Genomic DNA, 26826 nt, shown 5'->3' on the forward strand with positions numbered 1-26826 from the left:
AGACCATATTTCCCCCCTTTGCTTATAAAAAGTATCATGTGAGACAGTATCAAAAATCTTACTGAAATCAAAATTTGTCACACTTATTATGCAGTCTTATTCACTTAGACCAGTTACACTGCCAAAGAAGCAAATTCACTTGAGTATTCAATATCAGTGTTTTTCATACAAATATTTTTCCTAAAAAATGGTCTTTAAATAAGCACAGAAGTTCTCTGTAAAAAACTGTCAACATTGTCAACATTTCCTGCGACAATGTAATTACTATTTTTTTGAAAATTATTGTAAAACCACTGCTGGTATTTTTTAGTAAATACTGGTAGAACATAATTCAGGCTCATTGAGTATTTAGAAAATAGATTCAGATTAAAGTTAATGAATCTGATTTCAGGTAAAAGTCACAAAGCCAGTTGTAAATTAAAGCCAACAAAATGGAAACAATAATTTCGATATCTGTTGACAAATAGTTTTCTTGGTTTTCAGACAGCACTAAGATTCCAGATCAGAACTTTAAATTTACTTTTACAACTTTCCAAAGCATTTTCAAATGCTTTTTATCCTAGAGCAGATACTTCAGCACCTTAGGACAGAAGCAGCAAAAAACAGTTCTACTCACACCTCTCTAGTCAAAGAAAGCTATAATGATAGTGGCCAATAACCAGCCAACCAACCTAAACAAAAAAGCCAACCTTCAAAAGGGCCGGTACAAAACAAAGCAGCTATATCAATATTTGCACAAATATGTCCAGGAGTGAATAAGTTCTTTGAGTTACACGAGCCATGAGTGCATGAAGAAGTGAGTCACCCTGGGGATGGACGACGGCAGGGTGTCCATCAGAGAGATAAGCGGCGTTTGATGCCCGGGAAGCTGGCACGCTGCCACACATCCCATTTCTCCATTTCAGCTGGAGTTTTACAGAGGAGGCAGGAAGCCAGCAGGGAACTGAGGGCGGGTGGGAGGGAGAATGGGAGCAGCACCACAAATTGTGTGTCCTTCCAGGAGCCTTTAATCCCGTGTGACATTTGCCACTGCTTACAAATCCGCATGTAGCAGGGCCTGTTTTCCACACTGCTGCACCGTGCAGCAAACAGACTACCAGTGCACCACTCAAGCACTTCTCCACTGGTTTTGCACAGGTTCCAATGACAAGCAAATTCTCTTTCTCACTTTTTCTTTCTTACTAAACTCTTACTTAATGCGCAGGATTCAGCCTGACCCTGCAAGATGTACTCAGGCCAAGAAACTCCAAGTTACAAAGGAACTCTGCAACTGAGGTTAACTACCGGTCAGCTACAGTTTCAGGCACAAATATGTGCATCTTCAAATTTGGAAGCTGTGCTGGTCCATTGTTGGGTCCTAAGAAAGCAGGTATCTAAACTTAGCTGAGTCTAGCTCTAGGAAAAGATGGCAGTGTTCCAGAAAAAGATACCAACAGTTCAAACAAATTAGGAACAGGTTTCTTCAACGATACAGAGATAAGTTTCCAATATGTATTACCACACATTCAAAAAAGGAACAAAACCAGAAAAAAAAAAAAGATACCCCCAAAACATTCACAGATGTTACAGTGCTGCTCTTAGCGTGGGAAACTGGCGAAGTTCAAGTGACTCAGTGAAGCAACCTCAGCCTACAAAAAGACCAAACCTTGACAGTGTTTGACCAGTGTGTCAACCCCAGTGTGCTGCACCAGTCACTCTTTCCTCTCCATACAAAACTCATTCTTAGAACAAGCAACCTGAGCTAAACATTCGCTTTATCATCTTTGGTGGCAAGCCCAGTAGGTACATTTACATTTAGGCTGAAAGGGATTTGATTCTTATAGCTTTCTCCTCCGAGTTTTTCATGGCTCAGGAGAAATCTTTGTGGGTAGTGGTATGACCTGACTGTCAGCAGTACTAGTCCTGTATTGCCTCCTGTTTCACTGGCACGAAAAAATACCAGTGAATGCTAAGCACTGTCAAAAACATTAGCTCTCCTGATGAAGCAAACCGAATCAAGCTGCTGTTAGATGATCATACAAAGCAGTCAGGAGATTGTCCCTTAGACCCTGTCTACACGGGTCTCTGTCCTTCAACACAGAACCTGACCAACAGCCAGAACCATGGAATAATCAGACGTCTTTTATCCCTATGAATTCAGGCCCCTCAGGGGCCTAACTGGAGGGAGCCAAGCCCGCGCCCCTTGGCCCACGCACCTGATGCCAAAAGCATGGCCTCAAGTGCGCCTTGGCGAGAGCTGGGTGCCCAGGTTTCCGAACGTGACCCAAACACCTACACTATTTTGTGGCCGAAGAGTATAAAGGGCAAAATGCCAGAGACGCTGAACTCAAAGAGCTGCCATCGAGGGCTTTTTCCACTTTCAGAGAGAAAAATCTAACCCTGACTGAAAGAATGGCAAGAAAAAAGCGGCTGCAGCTACCACTTCAACCAAGCGTGCGGCAAAAAGCGTCGTCCTGGGCTCCCACCCTCCTTCCCCGTGCCGGCCGGGCGACTGGAGCGCGTCCCTGGGAAGCGGGAAGGCCGATCCCCGGCCGTGCTCAGCGCCAACCTGCAGCCCCCTCTCCGAGGAGCGTGCCCTGGGCGCCCCCCGCCTCGCTCTGAGGGGCGAGCATGCCCTGCCGCCTACCGACCTGCCCCCGGGGCAGCCCGTCTGGTTCTCATCCAAACCTTTTGGATGCAGGCAACAAATGAGGAGCTTTGGGGTCTAAAGTGGGAGTCCTGATGCCGGGAGGTTTCCTTCGGTGAATAGGACCTGCAAGGCCATCGCCTTCGCTGGGCAGCAAGCCGGCGGAAGGCCGCGAGCTGCTCCGCACCTTCTGTCTGCCTGTCTGCTCGCGTCCGTGCTGCGTCACTGAGGAAAGCCGGCCCGAGATATTTATTGCGCTGTAGCATTCTGCCTCAGTTAACAGAAAAGCCGTTTTCAGGCGCCCTCCGTCGTAACCCGGGCCTGCTCAGCTCCGGTCACGCTGTTGGTTAAGCAGGAGGGATGGCAGGAGCCCTCGGCCACGCGGCAGAGAGCATTTACTGCCCCTTCTGCCCTTTCCCTGATGTCACTTTCTCATTATAACATTATACCGAATCACAATGGGGATTAACTGCCCCTGTATAAGCTTATTATAGGCTTATGCAGGCTGCTGGAGCTTGGCTTTAGGTGGCATTTATTTTAATGAGCCTCGGGCTGATATCACCACTACATCCATGACCGTATATCCCCATTAAGTGCTAAAATTAATGTGGAACATAAAATTAAGTTGCTTTATACAGTGTCTATACAAAGGTGTCAAAATCCTGATGACACACATTGGGAAAAAATGGCTGATGATGCAATGGCAAGATAAAAACATCAAAGTGGAACTAAGGGAACAATTACAGTCCATAATAGAAAAACACTGCCAAGTGAGTAACACTTGGTGATGATAACTACTCGCATTTACTTTGCACCGCTTACCTGCGGCAATGGATACACAAAGGCTTAACTTGTGCACATTAAAACATGCAGCGCAAGCAAGGAAGCAAACCAACCTACTCTACTTATCAAAATTTGGGAGGATTTTTCTTCAAATTATGCACTTTTGCAGTGCTGAACAGGCTATATTTAGCTGTGGATTAATAGCAGGGTATTCAAGACTGAAGGTACCCCCAGAAAAAGATAAAATTCGGTATTTCTTCATTTTAACTGAGAGCCGAGGCAACAAATTCAGGATAAGCAGTTGAATGCATGGAGGACCTACTCTAGCCACCTTTGTAAGAACCAAGCAGTAAGACACATTAAAAAATTAATTTCTGAGAAATTTGTACTAATTCCTTTTTCAACTCACACACAATTTCATTGGAACTCTCTCACTATTATTAAACAAAACTGAGTGTTTTTAACATGGGCAGAGATACAAAAACATGGACTGACCAAGAAGAAAGTTAAAGCAGCACTGGGTGTCTCAGATCTACTTCTTAATTTCATCACCAAAACACATGGCTAAGGCCTGCAGTGACTCACAAAATGTGTGAGAAGAGGTTCCTCAGTTGAACATGTCCACAGAACATCATTAATTCTCCTTCTGACTCGCAGAAGAGTAGGACCTAAGCCAATATATTCTGCAACAATTTCCTTTCCAGCTAGTACCTCTGCCTGCACTGACTTTGCCATGGACACTCCATGATGTTGGTGAATGTGAGTCTGGGAATGATTTCTAGATTCAGAGAAATAATGCTAATATTGCGCTGTCGTCTCCCCCCCCCCCCCCGCCCCCCTTTCCAGCTATACCTGCATTTTATGTGACTACAGAGTTTTCAAACAGCTATATCATAACAGTCTGTCGCAAGTGTATTGGGTGTTTCAGTTTGCCAGACCTGTCATAATAAATTAATTACAGGATGTTGCAGAAATGGCTGAGTTCCAGCAGCATCTTGCACAGTTTAATATAGCCCTATTTCCCCATTTCGATGTATTTGTGGTTAGATAAATCCTCAGAAAATTTACAGCTGCTACACACTAGTTTATTATACTCCCTGCCTGTGCAGGCGATATAAGTGCAACAAAAATTTGATGTCTGCTCAGAGCATAGATTTTACTGATATTGCTTTACCGGTGTGGAAACATTTTTCCGCTAAAAGTGGCATCTGCAGTTTCTGCTGAGTATTTGCATTAGAGCATTAGACAGGGCTTGTAAACTTGCTTGCCACAGCCAAACATAGCACAAATTCATTTGGCCTGACAAAGTCCTCGCAAAAAATCAGGTGGCAGGAGTTTTAGATGAAACGCAGAGCTATCATTTTTGAATGCAAGCTAGAAAATATTTTTCCAGTCTTTAAAGTTAGTGTACACTAACATACAAACTACAGCCATAACGTTGCTGCTGAAAGCCTAATCCTTGCTGACTTTGCTGGAGCTTTGAGTATAAGGGTCCATCTACTCCGAGCAGCCTGCAGGAATGGGACTCCATGTATACGCACCACTGCTGGAAAACAGACCCTTCAGAAGGGGAAGGCAGCAAGCAACCGGCATACAACAGACTGAACAAAGGACAAAACTCTTGCCAAAACCACTGTGAGTAGAACACATCTACGCATAAGAAAATGATCGTATGATATTTAATGTTCAAAACAGCAGCTCGATGCTTGGTGTGAAATTCTCACCTCTGCTCTAGCTGTTTTGCGCCAGATGAAGAGGCTGGAGAGGACTGAATCAAGGCAGAGGTGCATATTGCAACAGACAGCAACTACAAAGGTGCTCTCTGAAGACCTGTGCCATAAATCAGGGAACCAAAGCTTCATCTATCCCAACAGCACTGCAAGCCAGTGGACCTTTCCAGGCTGTAGCTCAGAGTTAGGACAGTACCAAGTTACAAATTACTGGAGAGACACAGGAGAATATTCCTCGTGTTCAAAAAGTTAATCCAAAAAGCTTCTTTTCTAAATGGCACAAAAACTTAAATGTATCAAAAAGTGAAGTGGTTAAATATCTTAATTTCTAAAGTCTAAGAAACATGACTGAAGCCACCAGAGCTCTGCTATAACACGCCTTCTCACTATCTTCTGTTCCTTCTTCTTAAGTTCCAATTTCTAATTGCCACATTCTTGCAAGTCTCCCCCAGACAGCAGTTTTCTTCTCAAGTTGCTTATTTCCCTCTCTCAGACCTCCTCTCGTTTCTATTCCTTACATAGAGCAGTTTTGTTCCTAACGCACATATTTTATACTGCCATAAAACTCCTTGAACTAACACAATATTTTTTTACAAGTGCAGGTGTACATCCATAAATTAATTTGTCCAAAACATTCTGAATAGTCATTGGACAGAATGCTAAGGGAAAAACCTCAGAGTACAAACCTGTACATGAATCTTTCCAGCCTCCCTCTGCTATTCAGAAGATACTTCTATCCCCTCCCAATTTCCACATCCATAAAATAGGTTGCACTGCATACATACTAATTTCATACGTGCTCGAAAAGGATCATTAAAAAGCACCACCACTCTTTGTGTTTACCAAACAAGTGTTTTTGCTTTAGTCTGTTCCCGCCTTAAATGAAGTATTTCCTATTCACCTTAGTAATTAGAGCAGAAGGATGTAGTGAATGAAGTGCCTCATTATCAAGTTTGCATCCATGGTCTCTGCAGAATGGCTACCATGCCGGCTATTTTTCATAGCTGTCTGCTTTTGCTTGTAATGGGCCATTGTTAACCCTAAATGATCCTGACATTCAATTCTGCATCAGACAATCAGGTCCAGCCGGCAGATTTAGTTCACTAGTCAACAGAGACTTTCAGTTGTCATGTTCCTCTGTGTTCTCATTAGCCCTTGTTCGACTGTGATCCATCCCCTACTGCCTTCTGAATTAAGTGATGCTACAAATACACTTACTATGTTTTATGATGTCTGTTCCTCAAATTATTTTAAGGAGAAAACTAAATGCAAGCTGATGGCTATTGGGAAACACAGGAAAAATATGCCATCCATTCTTTTCTGTTTTGTTGATTTATGCATTGTTCTCGATGTCTCGGCCATATCATAAAAATGTAATAGGGACTGTATGTTGTAACCACAGACACAAAAATTCTAAAAACACCAGAACAATGAAAGACCTACTATGCTGTTATCACCAGGCAGTTATAAGTATCTAATATTTACTCTTTTTTTAAACAAGGTTTTATCTGCTTTGTTTCAGCAATGAACTTGTATCACCCTCTAAAGACTCCTCAAACCGACTTTTATAACTCTTGTATTTTAATTCATGGCTCAGGGAGTGACTTTGCAGGGCATTCATGTTCTCGGATACTTAATGTAGCTCTTCAACTAAAAAAAAAAAAAAAGGAAAATTTTCAGTAGGTAATCTGAATCCTTCTGGAATTCTTTTCTTCCACTGAAATTTAAGTCCTTTAAATACTTGGACAACTTTCAGCAGACATACACAATGCTCATTTTAAAGATATTTTAAGAAATATGTAGGTTGCATTAACACAGAAACAAGAAGCATTACATAAATTTTAATTTAAAAACTTCTTTTTTTAAACCATTACCCTAAACCAAACTGTTTAAAAGTTTTATCCTTTCTTCTAAGTTTAAAATCCCAACAGCAATGTCTGAACAATAAGGAATCTACTAACACTGAAGAGAAAAGCTGTTTTTCTTAAAATGAACGTATCAGCCATATTTCTGAACAAAAGGTAAAAACTGTCTTTGCCATTATGCCACGTTAATAATTTGTTAAGAGATTTTAGACTGAAGGTTCTAATTTTAACACTGAAGGATGTTATTTTTTTTTTTTTTTTTAAATTTCAGATCTTTTTGTTTCATTTTGTGTTAAATGAATGCAGAAAACTCTAGTACCACAGTGACATGGTATAAAGGACTGGAAGTCACTAACCAACCATGTGGTAGGGAGGAAAAAAAATTATAAAAACAAAACAAAAGCTACTGCAATTACAAGAAAACATTATGAAAAGTTTATTTTCAACTCCCTGCATTTTCATGTTTAGCTCTTATCTGATTCCTTCTGTTTAATTGTTATTTGGAACTGTGCCTTGGAAGACACTACTGCTGCCTCTCCTCTCAATTTGGAAAGTGTGGCAAAGCAGCTCTATTCAGCTTCAGAGCAGTGAACATAATTGGAGCCCTAGTTCGCAAGCATGAAAGGAGGTGCTGTGCCTTTGATTAGAACTACCATCTCTGTCTGGTGTTTATCTGAAGTGTTATTTCTGCCTTCAGTGTCCACAATGCCAAATTAACATTTTACAATGCTTTCCAATGAGCTCCCAGATCTTGGCTACTGCTCAGCTCTCCCTGACGTGGATGGAGCCTCATGCCATGCTCTGCCCTTACTTTAAATGCGATCCAGGACAGTTTAAGAAACATAAGATGTTGACATTTTTCTCTTTTATAAAATCTTTAAATCCCACATGTCACACAGAACAATTAGTTGGAATATATCACAAAAGCAGATAGATAAGAGGCTAGGAACCTTCCTAGAATCGGGCAGTCCCAGGATTAAGGTAATTTTACACCACCTCCGACTGGGGAAAGAGACATAAGCTTCCAGTACACATATGCAAGCCCCATTTAGGGCAGGACTCCACACACATGCTCTAGGCAAAGAAAAGCTAGGACTGTTAGCAAAGAACAATTACCAGTGGGGCAAAAAAGAGTATCTGCTGCAGTGCTTTACTCAAAAAAAACAAGTTTACAGATTTTTCTGGCTTTAAAACACAGGCAGGGAAGATATTACAATATATAGCAACTAGTCCTCTGCATCTGGGTGCGTTTCACACATCAGTGCCCAACATTGTTATTCTCACTTCTTTTTTTAATGGAATCAAGTGCCCTGTCTACTAAATAAGGGCTTTCTAATTTTATGTTATTTATTGCTTCAGAGGGGGAGGAGGAAGAATTTCCTAGCAGAGTAAAAATAAACTGGACATCATCAGCCAGAAAAAACACTAACTGATACAAAGTGCTTTGTTTAATATAAAACATAAATTATTTAGCACTGTAGATAATTAGTGAAGTAATTAGTAAAAGTTCACAACATAATACTCAAGTAAAAAAATAGATTAATGACACTTACAAGGGAATAAGGACTACAAGTAAAACAAACAGCACAGTTGGATATGAAATATTTCATTCAGATGAATGAAAGTATATTTGGCAAGACTGCTGCCAAAGCAGCCAGGAGCTCTGACAAAACTGCAATGTATCTTTATTATGTGCAGAAAACCTAATTTGAAAAATATAACTGCCTGAATTTGCAACACTTATTTACATTGGTAAGCATGAGTAGTCTTACAGTGTAGTTGCATAGGTAGTTACCCAACAATTTGCTTCAGAGCTGCAAAATGCAGTCCAAGTGAATATCTGATGTCAGGAAAATATTTTTAAAAAGCTTATGTTTTCAGGTACACTGCAACGCCAGCGTTCCTTTGTAATTTTACCATTCTGAACACTCTATTTTACTTACAACACATTTTAAAATGCTAATTTAATAACTTATGTAGTAGTTGGGCTTGTTTTGCTCTGGATCACACTTTTTCTCTTGATTATCCGCTCCCAATGGATTGATCTACAGAAATGCCTAAGCTAAGGTGTAAGCAGATATTAAATTGGTTAACATTGTATTTGACAGTTTCAGATTTTACCAGTCCAGTGAGGAGCTGAACATGCAACTTCTGTTAATTTCAAGGAACCCAAGGCAAAAGTCTTCCAAACTAGGTTTACACCATTGGTTAAGTCACAACTGGTGCCATTTTGCATATTTTAAATTTTTTGTTTGTTTTTTGTTTATTGTTAATCGTAGAAGTGACATCAGAGTTGCAGCCTTCAATGCATATACTGAATATCACACCAGTATTTGGAATTAAGTTATGACTGTATGTCATAGCGTTCAGGCTCAAAGGCAGTATTTGTCTTCCCGTCTGTGCTTAAATTTGAGCCTCTCGCTGCCTTTTTCTTCTTCTTCAGTTTCACACCATGGGCTGTAGGTTCATTTTCAACACCGTTAGCTGTAACTGATGATACGGGAGTATCGAGACTCATTAAGTTGTGCTGATTTTCCCTCTCGTTCCTCTGTATCCTTTTCTTCTTTTTCTTTGCACCTCTAGAGGAAGGTGGATATAAAAAGAGTAAAAGCAACATAAAGTTAGTCCAAATTTAGAGCTTTTTCCACTCACAGCTGATGTTAGAGGAATTGTCTGCCTCTCCCCCTTGAGTACAATGCTGAAACAACTACAAAAACTACCATTCTGCAGCAGAACAAAGACTGAAAAACCAGGAAGACAAAATATGAGACCACTCCACTAGTCTACTTTTTAACATATCATAGCATTGCTTTGAAAAGAACTTCTCATGATCGTAAAAAACAGCTAGTCTTGATCAATAGTCAACAGATATAATTAAAAAGTACAAATTACCAGTCTCCTCCTCTCATAAAAGAGCCACTGCATTTTTTTTTTCTTTCCTATGCTCAAACACTAAAATACTTGCAATTAAAGATTCCTGGTTTATTTATTCAACAAGAATAAGACAGGCAGGCAAAGTGCATAGATTAGTTTTTCCATTTTAATTTACCTGAACTATGACAGATTTACAGAATCAGAAATCACTTTAATGTCTATTTATGCTTATCAGACTTCATACAATGCCAAAAGCATCAGTCAAGCTCCTGTATCTTTCCCAGTCAGTGCCTTTAACAAGGGAATTAGACTGGTCTTGCAGATGATGCCAGGGGTTATGCAGATGTTACACCACTTCTACCCTGAATTCCCACTCTTGGCAGAAGTCATGACTTTATTTAACTATAAATACGTAATAACACTTTGACTGTAACCTTTCAAGAGCAGGTACTGTCTTTGTTCAAAATTTGTATTGTGCCTAGCACGAGATCTTTGTTTGTGAAGAGAACTGTGCTGCTGAAATACATAAGCGAGTAGATGAATGAAGACTAAAGAATGTAATGAGATGCGTGCAGTTTCCCCAAAAAGGGTGCTGCAAAAGCATTACTGTTGGTGATATTGTCCTAATGTAATCATATTTTATAGATGAAAATGTTTACACATCAGCCTTGATAATGGACTGATGACTGCCTAAAATTTGAAATTTTTTTTAAGCTAAATTGTGTATTCATGACTACATGAATTGCTGCAGCTCTAATACTGGAACAGCCTGAAGGAAAACATTCTGGAGTTCAAGACTCTCGGTGTTAGGATTCCTGGAATAATTTGAGAAGTACTGCTGCATGAGAAAACCAGGGTACAAAATCATAATTAATCAGTAATAAGTACCAATATACCAAACTGAGTGTTCAGCTGGGTCTGATGTGTAATCACTTGTAAATTTATGCAGAGAGCACTACCTAGTGTAGCTCAACAAAACTGTACAATGGGAATATATCTTGGGAGATAATGTCTGTACTGACAAATAGTAGCTAATCATTAATATTTGAAGGGTGAGGCTACTATGCAGAATTTCAGTGTAAAGCTACTCAAATTTTGAGAAGTAGTTTTCATCTTTTTATTATTTGAACATCAGATGCGATGATGTATCAAAACCTTGAGATACTTCAATAAAAACATTAGTATGCTTAGCATCTATTATGTGGACATTTCTCTATTTCTTCTAGAGTCTGCAGAAGATAGGTTAACTGCTTTGCTAAGATAAAAATCTACTACCACCTTGGATAAAATCTGTTTTCCTATTGCAAAACCGTAATTTCCATCCATCCAGACATGTCATAAGGGCTTGCCATTCACTTTCCTTTACAGCAGGTATTGTGGCCATAATGAATACTGTTCTAGTAGGCAAAACAGCAAACATTCATTTGGAGGCTCAAAGAAAGGTATATTAAGTTGTGCAGGTGCTAACAGTTTCATTTCTCCATATTGAAAGTGTGTACTTGGCAATCACATGTCACTTGATTCTTATGAAGTTTATTTACTGCATAATTCCTACTATATACAAGAATGTGTCATGGATATTAAGTGTATTTTCACAGAAAAAGGAAGATAACAGGATGTTTTAGGGGGAGCAACTATTTAAGAACAGATTGAACTGGACCTCAAGTCATGTTGATATTGCTTTTAGATGCTAAAATAGAAAACTTTTCCAGTTAAGATCACAACAGTTGCATGCGCGTCTGTTTTTAAGGTTATTTCAAGACACATCAACTGCAGTGAACAAGAAAACTACAGTTCTGTCACAGGCCCTGCAGGGCACGGTTTCAGGTACAAAGAAGTGAGAGTTTTCATGAAAAATATGCAGCCATGCTTCTGAAATGTTTTATTATGTAATCTGTACTATATAGATAGCCTATGAACAGAAATGTGGCACAGTCTTTCAAACTACTGGCATCAGAAATACCAGATCCTTCTCTCTTCTAGCTCTCAAAATAAGGCAAAAACTTGTAATCTCTTCTGAAAAGAACTTGGTATGTGCCGTCACTGCTATGATTACAAAGACAAGTGAGTCACATTTCATTACATTCTAATTCATGGAAGAGCTTGCAAAGTACATACTTGCAGTACATATCTGACATTACTCAGATTTGCATTCTGATCTTAAAACATGCAGTGACAACTGCCCTCTCCATGTCAGACAAAACACAAGCACTGGGGACAAATGCAGCAAAAACGTAATAAAGCCTAGAACATCCTGTACATAGAAGGAAAATGCAGCGCTGTGTAGTACTGACATGTCTATCTTCCTCCCCTTCAAATTAGCTCTCCCCTCATGACATCTTTCACTAATGATCAGGTATAAATGGCTCAGTACTCTGAAAGCTTGTGAATGATGCTCTGCAACACTACTCTTTTGCCCAGATGGGACAGCAATGACATGAAGCATGACTTCGGACTGGCATCTACATGATGCTCCTGCTCCCTATAGTTCCAGAGGAGGGATTACATTCCAGGGACCCGGGCATGTAGGTGTCTCCTCTCACCTTTCTGAAATGTAGCAGAAGTGGGTTTGGGGCACTGTTCCTTCAGCATGACACTTCAGTGTGACCTCTTCTCAGGATAGCTTTAGTTTCCATTAAAATGAGTATTTCACATTTGAAATGACTCAAAATTCTTGAATTTGATTTATTGATTTGTGATTCCACATTTTAAATCTGTGGTCCCACATTCTTCAGTGGATGCCCTAGAAAGGTCACTCAAAATAATTGTTTCTTGAAGTTCTACGAATGGAGTTGAGTCATACAAAATTTTTGATACTGGCTTCTAACAGACTGTATCAACCGTCACAAGTAACTGTGCTTTAAAAGTATTTCCTTCCTTAATGTATGTCCTATCAGAATAGTTATGCCCAAAATTCAACGCTCAATTCTGTCAATGTGTAGTTACACAGACCATTCCTCATCATACATAAGGGTTAAACTTTCCACTCACAATTTATTTTCAAATCTAGATACAGCCGGAGATAGAAAATTAAGATTTAAAGATAAGTTAAATTTAGATATGTATCTGCATCTACACTGTATGTGCACAGATTATTTATATGGGGAGGGGACCAGTCTGGAAAATGATCGGTGAAATAACTGCTTAGATGACAGATACCTGTAATGGCAAACACAGGAAGTATTTTCAGATGTATTTTTTGAAGTATAAATGGTTGCAATAGCTAAAGATATTGTGGAAGCTCTTGTTCAAAATGTTGAGATCGTAAGTGCTTACAGCTTTCGCGCAACGAATACACACAATTTTTAAAAAATGCAAGTGTCACAATTAAAGATGCCAGCTTGCACCTTCTTGGTATGTGACAACCTTCTGCAATTTATATTAATTAATTTTTAGAGGGTGCAAAAATATTTTGCAGTTTGTAGGAACAAAGCCTAATACATAGCTAAAGGATGCCACAGGGCAATCCCATACTCCTGAGCTTTGACTCTCATGTACATTACAGTCCTTGCTCTTCTGGGGGGAGAAGGTGTGTGTATGCATATGTGTGTGTATACATATATGCAAACTGTTATTTCCTTCATATTTCAGGTGGGAAGCACTTTCTGAATGATTATCCTAAAGCTAACTTGTTTTGCTTGCTAGAACAAAATAGCCCTTCCAACATTTCTCACAGTTTTCTAACAGCAGTTGTAGAAATAACACTGCAAATTGTTTTAAGTACTTCTTGCTTACTGTGTTGCAGGTGAGTCTCTATCTGTGTCATGCTCCGAGCTAAATTTTAGGTCCCCTGACTTACTCGTGACTGGTGACATCTGTAAAAGAAAAAAAAAATATGAAAAAAGCAGGAAGGTAAAAAGAAGACAGACAATGGGGCCAACACACGTACATAGAAAACCCACCAGCTTCCTGAATAAGGAGAGAATATACCTCGTTTGAAAAAGAATGTCTATCAGCCATAAAATGTTAACTCCTGTGTGGTTACAAACAAGGAAACAGTACCCTGCTTTAAAAAAAACAACACACAACATCATCAAACTACTTGCAATAAAAGAAAGTTTTCTGGTATGTGTAGAAACGAGGTTATGGATCTGCTTGAAGTAAGCTTAAAATACACATGGTCTGTAAAGAATTAAGATATTTCTGCTACTGCATGAGTGAAGACAGAATGCTAAAAAGTCATCTTATTGCATAGTTTTACCATGAGAATCCTGTGTCTGTTTCAACCCTGCAAGTTTCAGTCAAAAGCAGTTCAAATCACTCCAGGTTCCTTTATATTTCAGGGCTAAAACATACCAACCAACCAAACCTGGAAGAGTTTAAGTAAATTCTCTAATTTCCAATCTAATTAGTGCGTCTCTATGCAACTCACTCCCTGTATAAACAAACCTCTTCTAATTCTAACAAGTCTCATAGTTACTGCAAGAATTCCCGTAAGGAAATGTGAGTGCACTTCCTGAGTTTACTGTCTTCAGGGACAGATTATTTTCTCTACCTTCTTCCAGGCTGTTCACAAATACCTGGTAACTACCCATGTAGTTTCATTTCCAAGGAGGGCAGATGCCAACACTACTGATAGGCCTTATGTCTCACTCAAAATTTGCTCTTCTGGAACCAGGCATAGACTACACATCCAGCCAGGAACTTCAGGCCTCCAGAGCACCACAACCAAGGAGAAAAGCTGTGGAAAGCAGTGCAGCACACTGTATGTAGGTTCAGACCTAGTACCACAATCCTGTCAGTGAAAAACTGTTGTGGACCTCTACTTCAGGTTGACAGGACGTTTATGTTCTGCAAGTGTCTGTTTGGTACTGCATGCATGGAAAATAACCCAGAAGTTATATCCAGGCAGGCGTTGTAAGAATGGGGACCAGTTCCTATGCAGATCTTGGAAAGCTGGAGGAGAAGTCTCTTTCAGGATACTGGAGCCCTAGGCCAGAGAAGGGAGGGAGAGATTAGATCTGGTACTTCCCCCCAAATAAGATTTTTTTTCTGGAAGTAAAGGAGAAGAATGGGCTTGAAACTAACTCAACCCTCAAAACTTGGCCCACATTTCTGATTTTTTTAAGACTGCTGAATTTCAGATTCATAGCCAGCCTAAAGCAAAACCTACTACATTGTTTCTGAATTTCTCATATATCCCTGGTGTTAAAAAGATCAGCCCATGCAGTGCTGCCAAGAACAGAGGTACTCATCTGCTTGTGAATAAGATGTTTAATGTTCTGCTATCAGCCTGAATTGCTCCAGGAAACAGCCAGTTACTGACATTACTGTCACTTAAAACCCCAGTTAAAAATGAGCAGTATTAGGAAGGGAGTATCATTCAGCAGCTCTGGAGTGCCTAACAACAATACAGCATCTAAAAAAGTAACCACAAAGTCAACAAGAGCTTTCTGGAAGCAACAGAGAAGAAAAAAGTTACAGTTCTTGACCCTCTAGTCTGCCAATTGTTCATTTCATTTTGCGTGACCTCACAGGCAAGGTGTACCGTGGTTCTTCCGTATTTAACTTAAACAGAGAGAAAATAGAGGGTTGCTTCATGGCAGTTCTTTTTATCACTTAAGCATTAGTTTTGGTATTTTAAAATGGAACAAAAATACTTTCTTTTCAGGCACTAAACTTATCCATCACAGATTTCAAAGCCCTAATGAATAAAACTTAACATTCCCCTGTAAAGTACTATTGTCCAATTTTAATTTGGGATGAAGTGAGGCACAGATGAAAATTGTCTTGGCACACAGAAATGAAGACTATATTGGAACCAGAACCCGTATCTCCCAAATCTCAGTTTCAGGCCTTGAACAGTTTAATTACTTTCTTAAACTCTAAATGCAATTAATTAAAAAAAAAAAACCCTATAGTCAATGTTAGTAGTTGAATGAAATTTGAACTTTTTTACCTTGGTCCTGCTCCCTAGTTTTATTTTATTAGTTTAATATTATTTTTCTGCTGACTTAGAAGAAACAGGATCAAGCTCCCATTGACTTATTCAATTCATATAAGCACACTGCCCACAACAACCATGTTCAAACATTAGTCATTAGAATTAGTCTGCTGAAATAACACAGATTGCTAGATTAGTTTAGACAAAAATCAGCCTATTAGAATATAATAATGTAGCATTGGCAGAGAGAGGAAGACAAATCTTCTACTTCACACGCAAAAATCCTTGTTAATACAGTAATAAACCTGAGACTAAGTAAACACAAAAGAAGGAAATACAACGCCACTGATATGAAAATACAAGGGAGTGCTGTAGAAGGAATGACTCTAAGTAATTAATACTTCCTTCAGCATTCATAACCTCACGGTTCTTTGCCATACACAATCATGACTTCACTTTACTTGCAATCAAAACAAAAATCTTTTTCTGAAAATCCTATGCGAATGATGTTGAACTAGGTTTTATCATCCTCCTTTTTGAGTAAATACAACAGAATCTCAACATTGTACTAAGACTATAATCAAATATGGACCTTTCCAAAGCACAGTTTGGTAGAATTCCTTTAAGTGCCACTACAGAACTGACGTCTCTTATAAAAAATAGACTAAGTTTTTTAATACTTACAGACACCTAAACCCAGAAAATTATCCTTGTTTTACAGTTAGAAGATTAAAGTATCCACTAAATTAAGCTGCCTAACCAAAGGTTCTTATGATCTGTTCTAAAAAACTACTCATCACATAGGCTTTCATTTATTCCACCACAGCATTTCAGTATAGGTACCAAGGAAAGAAAAGCACACAATTAGAGACTATCTTGGAATAGCTGTGTTCACCTGACACGGCAACTAATGAGAATTCCCAGGGGCTGTAGGCAGACTCCCAATTCTCCAGAGTACAGTTCAAGTAGAATACCTTTCTTACCTACAAACTTTCAAGTATGTAATGAGGCAGGAACTAGATACTAGATCTTTTTGAAGCAGATCTCACTGCCACTACCTTCTTTTCCCTATCCCATATACCTTTGTGTCCCTCAGCTCACTCGTTGAACTACTTTTCCCATCCCAGTGATGTGAGTAAGCAGCTGCAGTACCGAAGGGACAAGTGGGGTCAGCAGCAGACGCAAGAAGGCAGTGCAGGAGCTGGTGCAACAAGGGGATGATGCAGCAGGAGGAGCACAGCGAATGAGTGAGCAGAGGCTGGGAAAACAGGCAGGAGGTATGTGGTTAAGGAGGTAGTGGTAACACTTCGACACTTGAGAATACATCAAGGACATGCTAATGTAAGGAGCAAGCTACAGAATTCTGGAGTATGGAGGGGCTGAAGAGTCTGTTGATCTCTTCTTTCCCCATTTCTAAACCTCTTGACCTCTTGTTATGCATGGGCAGATCTCACAGGAAGCTCCAAACAGCTTTGCACTATTGTCACTGTTTCTGTACCAAGATTCAGCAAACCTAGCATTGTAAGAGATACAGTGGTAGCTATTAAATTGATCTAGATTGCAGAGCTTAAATATTATTACAGAATCATTAGGGCTCTGTCTGCTGTAAAGAAAAAAACCTGTGTCAGATAATTATTATGAGTATCTTGAACTTTTCTGTTCACAAAAACAAATGCCAAACAGAGTACAAAATATGAGCTCCTTTGTATAGTGCCACTAATGGCGTTAAATTTTGTTGCCATATTCTAATCCTCCACACTTTGAAAGCCCATCAGAAGGAGAGAACATCAGTTCATACCAACTGTAGAGGCTTAGATTTTCTGCAGTTTCTTTTGCTTTGTTTACTATTGTGAAAATAAAAATTATAATAAAATATGTACTTTCCTTTTCTAGAAGACTTGCTTGCTTTATGGCTCATTTAGCCTCTATTTTTTGATACTTAATATTGTCTCAGTGTTGCCACAGAAGAGGCAACCAAGGCAAAACAAAGGCGAAATACGCAAAAGCATTTCAGTTCCTGACCCCTGCTGTAGAATTCACAGCAGTAAGCCAAGCACTAAACCATCCCTGTGCAACTTGTAGAAACAATCATATGTATCAGAATGCACTTCATAGCAAAACCCGAAGCAGAGGTCATCTAAAGGAAATATAAGGGACAAAGTCTCATCCCAAGTCTACATCTTTAGTAGTGCTTTCCTCTAGGCTGTGCAGAATTGTCTGTAAGACTGATGGTCTGCAGAGGTTCTCTGCAGACCAAGTAGATGGAGAGAATGGAGTGGTGCAGGCAATCTATTTAGGTGATTCAAGCCATGAAAGTAAGTGTGCTTGCTCTATAGCCTACTCTGCACAGGGGAACTCTCTCTCTCCCACAGAAGGTGTTTCTACAGAACTTGATCTAATTAAAGATTTGTTGGGATCACAGACGGCAAGAACGAACATGTCTCTGTTTTTTCAGACGAGTCTTGTGGACATTAAACTCAGTATTAAGTTTGTATTTTGTTTTCTATTACACAGTCCATGGTTAAAGGATTTATAGCAATGTACTTACCTCCCCAGAACAAGTTGATGCCTCCTGTCAAAACTGTTCTAACATGTCAAGTTTGGGAGAAATGCTGTGATACTACACCACACTCATCATTTTCTTTCCTGCTATTCTGTACCCCTCCACACATGTGGTGGGTTGACCCTGGCTAGGTGCCAGGTGCCCACCAAAGCTGCTCTATCACTCCCCTCCTCAACTGGACATGGGAGAGAAAATATAATGAAAGGCTCATGGGTCAAGATAAGGACAAGGAGAGATCACTCACCAATTACTGTCACGGGCAAAACAGACTCGACTTGGGGAAAATTAATTTATTACCAATCAAACCAGGGTAATGAGAAACAAAATCAAATCTTAAAACACCTTCCCCCCACCCCTCCCTCCTTACTGGGCTTAACTTTACTCCTGGATTCTCTCCCTCCTTCCCCCGCCAATGGCGCAGAGGGACAGGGAATGGAGGTTGCAGTCAGTTCATCACACGTTGGCTCTGCTGCTCCTTCCTCCTCAGGGGGAGGACTCCTCACACTCTTCCCCTGCTCCAGCGTGGGATCCCTCCCTGGGAGACGGTTCTCCACAAACTTCTCCAACGTGAGACCTTCCCATGGGCTGCAGTTCTTCACAAACTGCTCCAGCACGGGTCCCTTCCAGGGGCTGCAGTCCTTCAGGCACAGACTGCTCCAGCGTGGGTCCCCGGTGGGTTCACAAGTCCTGCCAGAAAACCTGCTCCTCTCTCCACAGATCTGCAGGTCCTGCGAGGACCCTGTTCCAGCACAGACTTCCCACAGGGTCACAGCCTCCTTTGGGCATCTCCCTGCTCTGGTGTGGGGTCCTCACTGGGCTGCAGGTGGATATCTGCTCCACATTTGACTTCCTTGGGCTGCAGGGGGACAGCCTGCCTCACCATGGTCTTCACCATGGGCTGTAGGGGAAATCTCTGCTCTGGTGCCTGGAGGACCTCCTCCCCCTCCTTCTTCACTGACCTGGATGGGTGCAGGGCTGTATCTCTCACATATTCTCACTCCTCTCTTTGGCTGCAGTGATGCTGCACAGGTTCTTTTTCCCCATCTTAAATACATTATCCCAGAGGTGCTACCACCGTTGCTGATGGGCTCGGCCTTGGCCAGCGGAAGGTCTGTCTTGGAGCTGGCTGGCATTGGCTCTGTCGGACAAGGGGGAAAGCTTCTAGCAGCTTCTCACAGAAGCCACCTCTGTAGCCCCTCGCCCTGCTACCAAAACCTTGCCACGCAAACCCAATACAACATATTTCCCCATTAAATTAACAACTGGCAGGGATCTTTGCTAGTGGAATTACATATATTTCTTTTGCCATGACCTTCCTATTTAAATTAACTTATAATTGCTTTTTCTCCCCTCTCTACTGTTTTTAAAGAAGTCTATCTAAATCAGATTCACCATATTGTAACGCTTACGTCTAACAGTATTAACTTAACTGTGAGTATCTAGCAGAACTGTGGCTCTGTATACAACAGAGACATTGGCATGAATTTCTATCTTTTCCATAAAGAACAGCTAAACCACTGCAGTGTTTAGGACTAAGCCAACACTCCCTACCTTCTCCATCCATGAATGTCAGAGCCACAGGCAGAGAGGACTTTGCCTTGTCTAGTCTTTGAAACTGAAAAATCCTAGGCCTGTTCAGTAGTCACGGCTCAACACTGACAAATACCGCATCTCAGAAATCAAATTAACTAGATGACTATTTGAGGGACACGAAAAGAAAGAGGAAAAAGAGTGGAGACAAGAGACTTCAGACTGAAGCACTACAGTTTAGAAAAGCTGTTTTCAGTCTTGAAGTCTTGGCCTCTGGGAATTTATCTGTGGTTACAACTTTGCATTAAAATTTGCATAAAAATAGTTCAGTCCTGTTCAGAAAGAAGCTATAAGGACCTAAGGAGAAAACACTGGGGACAGAGAAGTTAGCTTGCTCCTGAGAACCATCTTAATAATATAAATGTCCCTCAATAGTATTTTTGGTTCTGCTTGACCAGTTCAGGGGCTCAGCCTAATTCTTCCTATCTTTAAACAGACCAGTCACCTACAGCAAATGACTATGGATGTCACTTCAACTTTTCTTTTTTTCCTCAACAGGAAAACCAGATACCTTTTCTTTCAATGACTCAAATAATACTATAGACACAGGCACAAACATTTTTTCAGACAGAACACATTAGGAACCACAGAGGTGGTTTTGAAGTTGAAAAAGAAAGCTAACAGCTTACAAATAAAATAGCACCACACATGCTTAAGAGAGAGTAATTCAACTTGAACAGTACAAACTGCTTTTTAAAGGGAAAACAGAATATCTAAAAATAGGAAACTACAGAACTAAAAAGGTGAAATATGTTAATGTCGGGTAAGATTTAAGGAAAATGGTCTATTCCCTTTAGATAGTACCATACTAACATTTCCTTCAGAAGAAGGATTTCTTCAAGAATAATCAAAGTAATTACTATTTCAAAAGTGGGATTTGCAAAGACATCTCTATTTTATAATGCCTATTCAACAGTTTATGTGGAAGACTGCACAGGAGCTTTGCTGACCGATTCTAGAAAAGCATAGTTTCTTTCAGCCCAGATGTCAATGCCTTTAGAAAGAGAGATCTGTAATCATATTAGGCATGAATGAAGCCCAGAATTATAAACTTCACTATAATACATTCTAATTCAATTGAATACCACATTTTTGTGGGTCTGCAATCTCTCTGAACCTTGAAAGTGAACATGTTTGATGAAGTGTTGAAAGTCTTCAGCTCTATGCACTGCAAGAGTTCCATCATATTAATTCTTTAATTAACATCATCACATCTTCCTAGTCTTTCCTCTTCCTAAAAGATTATCAGTCACTGATGCGTCCCCTAGTAACCTGAAAAAAGGCACCATTAAAGGAGAAAATAGTTTTTTATGAAACTAATAGAAAAATGTCTAGCTAGTATTTTTGGAAATATTTTTGAGCAAGTTTTCTACATTTTTAAAATGTTTAGATCCAATAAATAAGCGTTGAGCCCACAAAAACACCCACATTGAAAGAGCTCAAGCCCAGGGGAAAAACATCAATTGCTTGGCAGGTTGGTTTCAGACATGCTAGGCTAAGTATTCAGAAAGTCTGACAACAACCTACTCTAGGGGAAGAAGAGTGAGAACATGAATTATTTATGTGAACAGTGATAATCCCAAACTTTGTTTAAATATACATGGAATCAAGTTTTGATGATCTCTGGGTAGATTATCCAAATCATGCAATAGTAATGTAGTTCTTGAAGGTAACCCTTTTCTTTTCATGCTTATGACCATTGCTTTATACCTTAACATCATTTTTCAAAGATAAATATATTAGAAAGAGTATTTTCTTACACCTTTAATGGAAAGTTTAAATTACTGTTTTGTTTTTGTCTATTACTACTTTCCACTATTCTCACATAATGTAGAATTGAGTACTGAAGATTCAGAATCCAATTAGATGCATTTTATGTAATGAGTGGTAGGCCATCTTAAATTATAAAACATATTCATGAGATTTTTATAGACAGCAGAACATTTTGGGGGTGGGGGAGGAGAAGACACTTTGACTTTGAAATGTCTCTGATTTGCCAAAATTTTGCAAAACCCAAATTCTGGTTTCTAATAGAACCCTATCTGAATTCCTATCTTTTCTGCCTTCATCTTAAGAAACCTGAAAACAGCACATTTACTGGAGCAACCAGATGACAGGTCTGTCTCTATTTCCTGGGATTCTTCATCCACTGCAGCAAGAACCTCACTCCATGAAACTTCTATTGGCAGTTTACATGTATGTTGTAATTAAAGATGATTATGACCTAATTTTGTGGCTCAGGAGTTAAGTAACTCATAAGGCAGGAAAACAAGGTTTGCATAAAATTATTATGTTATGAATGCAAAGCTGATGGTAGAAAGTGTTTTGAAAGCAGGTTCTTTGAACTACAACTTTTTTTATTTGCAAAGATTAATATTGGATCTGGAGTATTACACCCTCTTCTAATGTTAATGATTCCATTTTATTCACTCACCATAAAATTCTGATGATTAGCTAGATATGCATTTATAATATCTGCAGTTGGAAAACTATTTTTAATTAGACTATCTGGTATTCTCAGTAATTAAACCATAGTAGTATTCTATATTTTAAGTGTCCTATATAGTCTCGTATGGTAGCAAAATCTCACCAGTAACTGCTATGATGATATTCACAGTAACTGTGTTTTGCAGTCTGAACAGAGCTAAATATTTAAGTATTCCTCAAAAACCTCAGAAAGAACAATAGATATAGCAGACCTGGATATAACTAGGTATTTGGGAAAACATGCTTGTGGCCAAAGAACACACACAATCAAAGAAATCAGTCATATTTTCCTGCTTATGGGAACAACTTAATAATTCAATAAATGTTTTTGGATTTAAAAAAAGCGCTTCATTTTCTGCCAAAGAAAAAGAAAATAGGGTATTACAAAATAATGATTTTTCTTATTTCCCATGTAAAAGAAATTGGCATTTCCTTTCATCAGCTCTTATACTGAAAAAAAAGTGAAAGGAATAGGAAGAAAAGTTGCTGTGTCACTGCTGCAACACAGGAACTGCCATAACCGATCAGCCCCCTCAGTGGTCGTCTGAGCAGTTTTGTCTCAGAAGTATCTGGTATTGCCTAAGGCCAAAGCACTATAGAACTTTCCTTCATTATGACAGACAGCTGAATGACAATTTGTTTCTTCTGTGCAGCACTCTGCAGCTTTTGTAAAACCATTACACTTCAAGGCATCGCAAGTCTTACACAGAGATTTGATTCATCATTTGATTCAACTCACTATATTCTTGGTGATTTATATGTGCTAATGTAACTTGAAATTAAAAAAAAAACAAACCAGTCAGATTTGTGTTTCCCAGCCATTCAGATTTTTTTGGAGACTCAGTCATTACCTCAGCCTAAAATGTGTTACTAAAAAAATTAAACCCTGAGCACCTAAGTTTAATAGTGTCTTGTAGTAGCTAGGTTCACAAGGTTAACTAAGCATGGCATAAACAAAAATTTTCTTCTACCAATATTAGATGTGTTCTATTCCAGCTTACTGTTCCCTGATCTTGTTTAACAGCAGAAGGAAAAAAAAATAAAAAAGAAAAGAAAAAGAAAAAAAGAGTACATCCAATTCACCCCTCTACATCATGTACTATTTTATACACTGTCTTCATTGCTCATTCTTTGCTAATTTAATCCTGTAAGTATATCCTCTTATACCATTTTTTCCAGGACTTGTAAACGATTCATTACTTTTCTCTGGACTCTTTATGATTTTGTAGTGCCCTTGGATGCCATGCAAGACAAAAAGCAACATAGTTGCTTGGTTTTGGACTGTTACTGTATACTTCATTCATTATGTCTTTTGAGTATCTGTATGTACTATATAGAATACTACAAAATTCCAACTAATTATTTAATATGCAGTCATTTTAATTCAAAGTACCAGTAGAATCAAGTAAAGAATATTTTGATGAAATACTGTTACTAAAAAAAGTGCTACTAGTAATACAAAAACTATTACCAGAAAAATATCAGCTCTAGACACTTGAGAAAACATAAGCAATCAAAACTAATCAAATGTTACTTCTCACAAAGTTGAATAATGAATACTGGTTGTAAATGTCTGTAACATTAGTTAGTGCACACAAGTATTTTGATCCAGTAAATCAACTAGATTCCTATGAGATTATAACAGAAAAAAAGATGTGGATAAAAATGATGAAGTCTTCAATAACAGTAAGTACCTCAGCACTTTTCCCTTCTCTGCTCTGGGTATGACTGAAACTGGGTGAGTGTAGCAACATATTCCCTGTGGGATACCTTTGTTGCCTCCAGCAATGTAGACAACAGATTAAAGAAATATTCATGCTTTCCAGTAATGTTGTAATTTTTCTTATATTTGTTCCAGTCTGCCTTTACAGGAGTATCTGGAAGCAATGCACCCTTGTCTTTCATGGACAATGGTTTGGGTATGAGTTTCTCAGCTACAAAGAGGTAAAAGATACTTCAGATTAATTATTAGTCCTCGCTGTAGTAATTAATTCCATTTTTCAAGTATAGTTAGAAACAAAACACTTAGTAATTCGATTTATAGCAGTTGGCTTCAACAAGACAGCTGGCTTCAACAAGACTGCCAAGTGAGTAATGTGTACTCAATTTATTAAATGCTACCTCTCTCTATTCACCTATTAAAACCAAAAGCTACACAAAAAAGGTTAATAGAAGTAGCTTTGAGTGTTTTAATCTTGAACATTGCAATATATATTATGCAGCAAAGATCAGATAAATAATGTGAAAAAAAGAAAAAATTGTAACTAACACAGCGTATGTTTTGAGTCTTGCAAATCAGATGCAAAATATTAGATTCGATTTTAGAAAAGTACACGGAAAAGTCAAGTAATTTGAAAGAAATCTGAACAAAAGTCACTTTTAAAGTAGTTATGTTAGTACCATTTTACTAAATGAATAGCTGTGGAAAGCACACTTAAGAAGGATACAAACCTTTTGGAATAAAAAATTTCTTAAATCCAAACAGTTATTGAACTAACTTTTATGACTTTTTTTTGCTTACGAAGTTTCCCATGTTTTAAGACAATCATCAGCCTTACTTCACAGAAGGGGAACATAAGTTATGCAAAGTTTCTAATCTCTTTGTCTGGAGAAGTGAGAGTCATTTGGCCTGCTTTGCACATAGCAGTATCTCTACAGAGCTGAAAAAAATGAAGTAAGAATCAAGCCCCTATTTTTTTCCTTGACTAAAAACTAGCTGCTGTTTCTTTGTCCTCTGTATATACTGTATTCTGACTGCTAACTGAAATCACAGAAACAGGAATGCAGCCTCTGTGTAGAATATAGTCTGTGATATGTAAACAACAACATAATGCCATATGCAATTGCAACTCAATAAGTATACGGTGGGAGTGGAGAGATACTAGGTACAGTCAAGACAAAAGCCTTTCTTTCCTTTGTTCCTTCAAACTATGAAGTCTCTATAGTCCACTCTCCTGAACAACCTACAGGATAGGTGCAGTCATTCACATCAGAGAACCATTAGCAGCTTTTAAACAGAAACATCCATTGACAAGTAAGCACATTTAGATGCAGCATATCTCCTGGTCTGGTAATAAGGCTTTATGATCACAATGTATATCTTTAATTAGGATATTATTACATGGACTGAAAACCTCTAGAGAAAAACAGTACAGCTTTTTTCTAAGCAACCCAATAGATAAGGGAATTTCATGGCAGAAAATGTGAAGAATCTGTGGGTAGTGCATATTCAAGAATGACAGTCAACTGGCCTAAAGTATGTCAGGTTTTGACAAATCCATGTTGTTTCTTCAACTGTCATTTACATCAGGTAGCTGTGAGAGACACTTCTGTAAATCTTGGAGTCAGCGGGAGATTTACCACTCATTATAGTGATGTAAGGCAGAATATTTAATTGCCATATGATGGAACAGCTGGTTCCACATGAGACAAACGTTAGACATCTGCTGAAAATCTAGCTGCTTGCTTGGAATGAGGTCTACACATAAGAAATTTTTCCAAACAGGATCTAAAATTAATACAGTCCACCTGGCACAAAAAAGATGTATTCCACCAATACTTACAGAATCCTTCCTTCTCAAATTATTACCTTATGTCTTAGTGTTGGAGAATCTTCCTCTGCTTCTGTTGGTCCTTCAGGTAGGAGAGGAGCAGAATCTGGCACTAATCCTGAAGGTTGTTCTTCATATTCTTCTGAAAACAGGATCCATAATTCACCATTATGAGAGCCATGAAAGAATTATGGAAGTATCTATTTTATGTGAACAAACATGACATTACAATATAGCCAAAACCAGGATGTGGACTGAAACAGGTGAAAAATGTTTGAAGCCAAACTTTGTATGAGAATTTATCAAAATTTGTCCATTAACTTTTATTTATATCAGTACGCTTAGATTTAAGTTTGATTTATATATAGGTAATTTATATAGGTAATTATGTAAAATAAAAACAATCAAACATTTACATGACTAAGAACAAAGTCTATACTGATAGCAATGCAGCTGACACATTTGTTAGGTATCATATGCATTTCTTTTGATTCAATAATAAGATGGTCACCAATTGAAATAACAAATTATACACCAGGGGTGGTTTTGTTAGCACAGTTTGCACAACTTGGACAATTGTCTCAAAAATTTTGTTTTGTTTTTTTAGGAACAACTGGCCATCACTGAAGACTTCCTACAGACTGCTCTCTGGCTTATTTTGCAAGGAAGAAAGGAAGGAGAAAATGCACAGGATGTGCAAGGGGAGGACAAAGGGGAAGGGCAGTAGTTAAGCTAACTTTAATTACCATCATCAAGTTAGCACAGTGTTATGTCCATGTTTTTTTTTTAGGAAAGAGGCATAAATACTAGACCTCACTTGAAAGACAGAGGGAGGAACTAGAAAGTGGGGGAAAACATCTTGAGAAATGTTGG

At 38.8% G+C, this 26826-nt stretch overlaps 1 protein-coding gene across 5 annotated transcripts in view; it reads right to left on the bottom strand.

Annotated features, from left to right (window-relative positions):
• Positions 1 to 7463: 7463 nt before the first annotated feature.
• AHI1 (Abelson helper integration site 1) overlaps positions 7464 to 26826 on the bottom strand; it is a 99840-nt gene continuing 80477 nt past the window's right edge. For 4 of the 5 annotated variants that reach the window (XM_049799840.1, XM_049799841.1, XM_049799844.1 and 1 more), the window contains exons 23-25: positions 25992 to 26095; positions 13614 to 13693; positions 7464 to 9583 (exon numbers count right to left, since the gene is read on the bottom strand). In XM_049799840.1, coding sequence (XP_049655797.1) covers positions 9349 to 9583; positions 13614 to 13693; positions 25992 to 26095 — 419 coding nt within the window. In that variant the 3' untranslated portion in view covers positions 7464 to 9348. Of the gene's footprint in view, positions 9584 to 13613; positions 13694 to 25991; positions 26154 to 26826 lie in introns of those variants that run through there. The other variant, XM_049799845.1, reaches the window with a different exon arrangement.

The sequence above is a fragment of the Accipiter gentilis genome, chromosome 5 (assembly GCF_929443795.1).
Source record: "Accipiter gentilis chromosome 5, bAccGen1.1, whole genome shotgun sequence".
Taxonomy (NCBI): Eukaryota; Metazoa; Chordata; class Aves; order Accipitriformes; family Accipitridae; genus Astur; species Astur gentilis.